We start from the raw sequence: 3,372 nt of genomic DNA, 5'->3' as shown, positions 1-3,372 counted from the left end.
TGGTGAGGTCTCCCCCACATTCTGTGCCTGATTTGGGGCCTGACGAACGGCTACTACGGTGGCATGGCAATGATCCACTGCACCCGCACGCCGTCGCTGGTGATGGCTGGTCAGCGCTCCATTGCCAGCATCATGGCAAGTCTGGCACTTCTGTTGGGTCTGTTTCTGGGATCTTCCCTGGCCACGGGGGTGCTCAGGTGGCTGCCGCGATAGGACATACCTGGATCCGTGGTTTTCGACTTCCGCCGATGTGGACGCCGTTAACGGGAAGCATCATAATTTTTGGCGTTGACTTTTTTCTCTTCATTTCCCTTTTTTTTTTTTGTAAGCGTTGAACTTTTGTCTTTTCATATATTGTTTAATTTCTTTTTCTGTTCGTGTTGAGTTTTTTGTCTGCCCCCCTTTTTTTTCTTTTCTTTTTTCGTTGATGATTGTTTATTTTCCACCAATTCCAATGGACGTTTGTTTTTGAGGGTGGAGGTCTCCATCTGTTGAGGGGTGGGGGTCACAGCACCTCACCGTTTTTGTTTTTTGAGCACTCCCTCCCTCCCTCTCATTGCTGCTTCGCTGGCCACCTATTTCTCTTGCTTTATTTCTGTGCATTGTTGTTTTTATTTCTTTCTCATCGCTGCTCTCACGGCGCGATGTGTGCAATTGGTGTGCACTTGCGCAGCCAGCGGAGGTTGCATTGCATTTGCGCAGGCGTGGGGCGTGGGGCCTGGGGGTGGGGGGCGAGCTGTGGTAGATGGCAACTGCGACATCAGTGAAGGAGGCAATTGCCCACTTTGAGGAGGCGGAGTACGTCCGCCGCACCCGTGAGATGTCAGAGGAGGAGAAGGCGAGTGCGCCGCGCGTTGTGGCCGCGGAGGAGCCAAGGGTCCTGCTCATTGGGATGTTGCCGCCAATTGTGAAGATGGACAAGGACATTGCGACGCTCGTGAACTGCGAGCACCTTGGCCTGTCGACGAATGGCATTGAGAAGATTGGCCCCGGGTTGAAGGAGCTGAAGAAGCTTAAGATACTCTCGCTTGGGCGCAACGCGATTCGGAAAATTGAGCAGCTTGACATTCCGCAGCTAGAGCAGCTGTGGATGTCGTATAACAAGATTGACAAGCTTACGGGCCTGGACAAGCTGAAGAGCCTCAGGGTCTTGTACATGAGCAACAACCTTATCAGCAGCTGGACGGAGGTTGATCGCCTGGCCAACCAGTGCCCGGAGCTGGTGGAAGTTCTTTTTTTGAACAACCCAATTTGCAGCAACGCGCCGTCAATGCAGGAGTACCGGTACATGATACTGCAGCGTCTCCCCAAACTGACGAAACTGGACGGAGTGCCGGTGGATCCGGAGGAGAAGGAGGAGGCGGAGCGGCGACGCTGAAGCGCGGTGGCGGGAAGCGCCTGCGCGGTGCGGTGGGGGAGGGGGGTCCTGAGCGCCCCCCCACGGAATGGGAGAGGATGAAACTACGTGCGAGGGGGCATTGCTGCAGAAGAAGGGGGGAACGAGTGCGTGTGGGGCGGCGCGGAGTGCCGCCATCCATCCATGGATGCGGTGAGGCCGTGCGATTGGGTGGTAGCGGGAACTGACGAGGGGAAGGTGTGGGCTGCCAGCGTATTTTTGTGCCCTCTACGTGTATGTGAATAGGTTTGAGTGGTGTTGGACGCGTTGTTTCTGCTAAAGATCCGCTCCACATGGCAGCCCACTGCGGCACAAGGACGAGGAGGACTGATGCACCTCATCTGAGATTCGTCCTCTAAGATTATTTGAGCTTGTTCTGTAGCCCCCGTTGCGGTTGCCTCACCTTTTCTGTTGGTTTTTTGCAGGGTTTTGGATGGGGTGGAAGTGGCGGGTTTGGTACTGGCTGTATAGGGAGACCGAGCAGAGGCTAGGCCACACAGTTGTGTGTTTTCCCTTTTGCTTCCTGCAGAGCGTACGGTGATGGAAGTCTCTATTCACCTTGCGGACATGGGTTTTTCCTCTCCTTGTGTCATGCAAGACTGCCACGTGATTCCCGCGCGTAGTCATGCGGCAGCGTCCACGGATAAGGCGGCAGTTGAGACTGGTGGGGGCAAAGGCAGTGTTGATGCGGACGCCAGGGCGTTGCCCGAGGGGCTGTTGGTGTCTCACTACTTCCTGCATCACCACAAAACACATCGCAGCCCCCGTCCCCTGGCATTGCTCTGGCGCTGCGCGGGGCATGCGGGAAAGAGCAGCTCGTCGCAAGGGAGGTGATGTCTATTTTATCTCACAGGAGCGACAACGGCAGAAGGAAAGGTGCGCCACGAGGTGTTCCATATCGCCGACCTGAGCCTGTGTTGTGTCCCGACTGTTATGCCTGCCCGCGATGTAATACCCCTGCCTTGTCCATCTCCATATCGCGTCAATTGCTGTACGTGGCGTGTTGCCCGTACCGTCACTGGCGGCACGGTGATGCTTGTGGGGGATGTGGAGGGGCTTCTCGCCTTCCTGTTGTCTGTGACAGCGTCGAAGTTGATGCCTCCCCACCACAGCGCTGTCGCCGAGTAGCGTTGCTTGAGCGGCGAGAGACGAAGAGCCCGCGAGGAGAGGAGGCGTTGAGCCTCTCGCGTTTGGCAAACTCGGAGTTTTACCGAGGCAACTGGGGCGGTGGGTGGAGGGGCCCCAAGACACGCTGCAGTGGCGCTGGGGGGGCTTTGAAACGCCGTTCGTGAGCGAACGTTGAAGAGTGCAGGCAGTCTGTCTGAGTGGGGGTCCCCTTCGCCGCCACGGGGGATGATGGGGATGGCGACCGCGGTGCCGTGTGTGGAACAGCCACGGCGTCGCCTGAAGTGGGGGGAGGGGGTGAGAAGTGAGCAACGTTGTTTCGGAATGGCGCTGATGCCTTTGTAAGGGCGACGCAGCTGGAGCAGTATGGATTCTGTCCGTGCAGAGACGCTGTGCATTCGCCATTTCATCGTGGAGAGGCAGGTGGGCGGTGCCTTTGCCTCCTCTCCGAGGATTGCGTCTAGGCACGGGAGGCGCTTTCCGTCACTCCTTGGCGCAGTGGCGGGGAAAGTGCAAACGTCATGGTTGGCCTCGTGGTGGTGGTGACGATGCTGTCACCATGACGTGGCGAGGTGGCAGGGGAAAGAGTTGAGCAAGGCCTTGCTATAGCAGAGCTGCGGGAGGAGGTGGCCTTTAGGAAAACGCGGAACGGCAGTTCCTACTGCGGCTCTGAATGCGTGACGGTGCGTCTGGTGGGTCTTTGTCGTGAGAAGCTGGGGGCCGAGGCGAATCGTCGCGTTGCGCGCGATCGTCTGGCACAGCTAGCGGCGCTGAAGCCCTTAGGCGCAGTTACACTGTCCCTTGCGGATTCCTGGCCCCCTGACGTGATGGGATGACTGCAGAATCCACGC

General features: G+C 57.5%; 3 protein-coding genes across 3 annotated transcripts in view, besides 1 other annotated feature; 2 read left to right on the top strand and 1 right to left on the bottom strand.

Moving 5' to 3' along the window:
* Positions 1–582: 582 nt before the first annotated feature.
* Positions 583–623: a sequence feature (GA-rich).
* Positions 624–745: 122 nt separating this feature from the next.
* Positions 746–1,378, top strand: TraAM80_06803 (dynein light chain; the record flags this gene model as incomplete). Its single annotated transcript, XM_029383631.1, has 1 exon — positions 746–1,378. The coding sequence occupies one exon, from the start codon at positions 746–748 to the stop codon at positions 1,376–1,378; it is 633 nt and encodes a 210-aa protein (XP_029236546.1).
* Positions 1,379–2,238: 860 nt separating this feature from the next.
* Positions 2,239–2,919, bottom strand: TraAM80_06802 (uncharacterized protein; the record flags this gene model as incomplete). Its single annotated transcript, XM_029383630.1, has 1 exon — positions 2,239–2,919. One exon carries the CDS (start codon positions 2,917–2,919, stop codon positions 2,239–2,241), a length of 681 nt encoding a protein of 226 aa, XP_029236545.1.
* A 434-nt stretch (positions 2,920–3,353) lies between these two features.
* TraAM80_06801 (uncharacterized protein) overlaps positions 3,354–3,372 on the top strand; it is a gene marked incomplete at both ends in the record, with an annotated part of 582 nt that continues 563 nt past the window's right edge. The window contains one exon of the mRNA XM_029383629.1: positions 3,354–3,372. This exon is cut by the window's right edge and continues 563 nt beyond it. Coding sequence (XP_029236544.1) covers positions 3,354–3,372 — 19 coding nt within the window.

The sequence above is a fragment of the Trypanosoma rangeli genome, assembly GCF_003719475.1.
Source record: "Trypanosoma rangeli strain AM80 chromosome Unknown Tra_15.4_contig_00259, whole genome shotgun sequence".
Taxonomy (NCBI): Eukaryota; Euglenozoa; class Kinetoplastea; order Trypanosomatida; family Trypanosomatidae; genus Trypanosoma; species Trypanosoma rangeli.
Note: the sequence above shows the minus strand (reverse complement) of the source record. Positions and strands in the feature narration are given on the sequence as shown.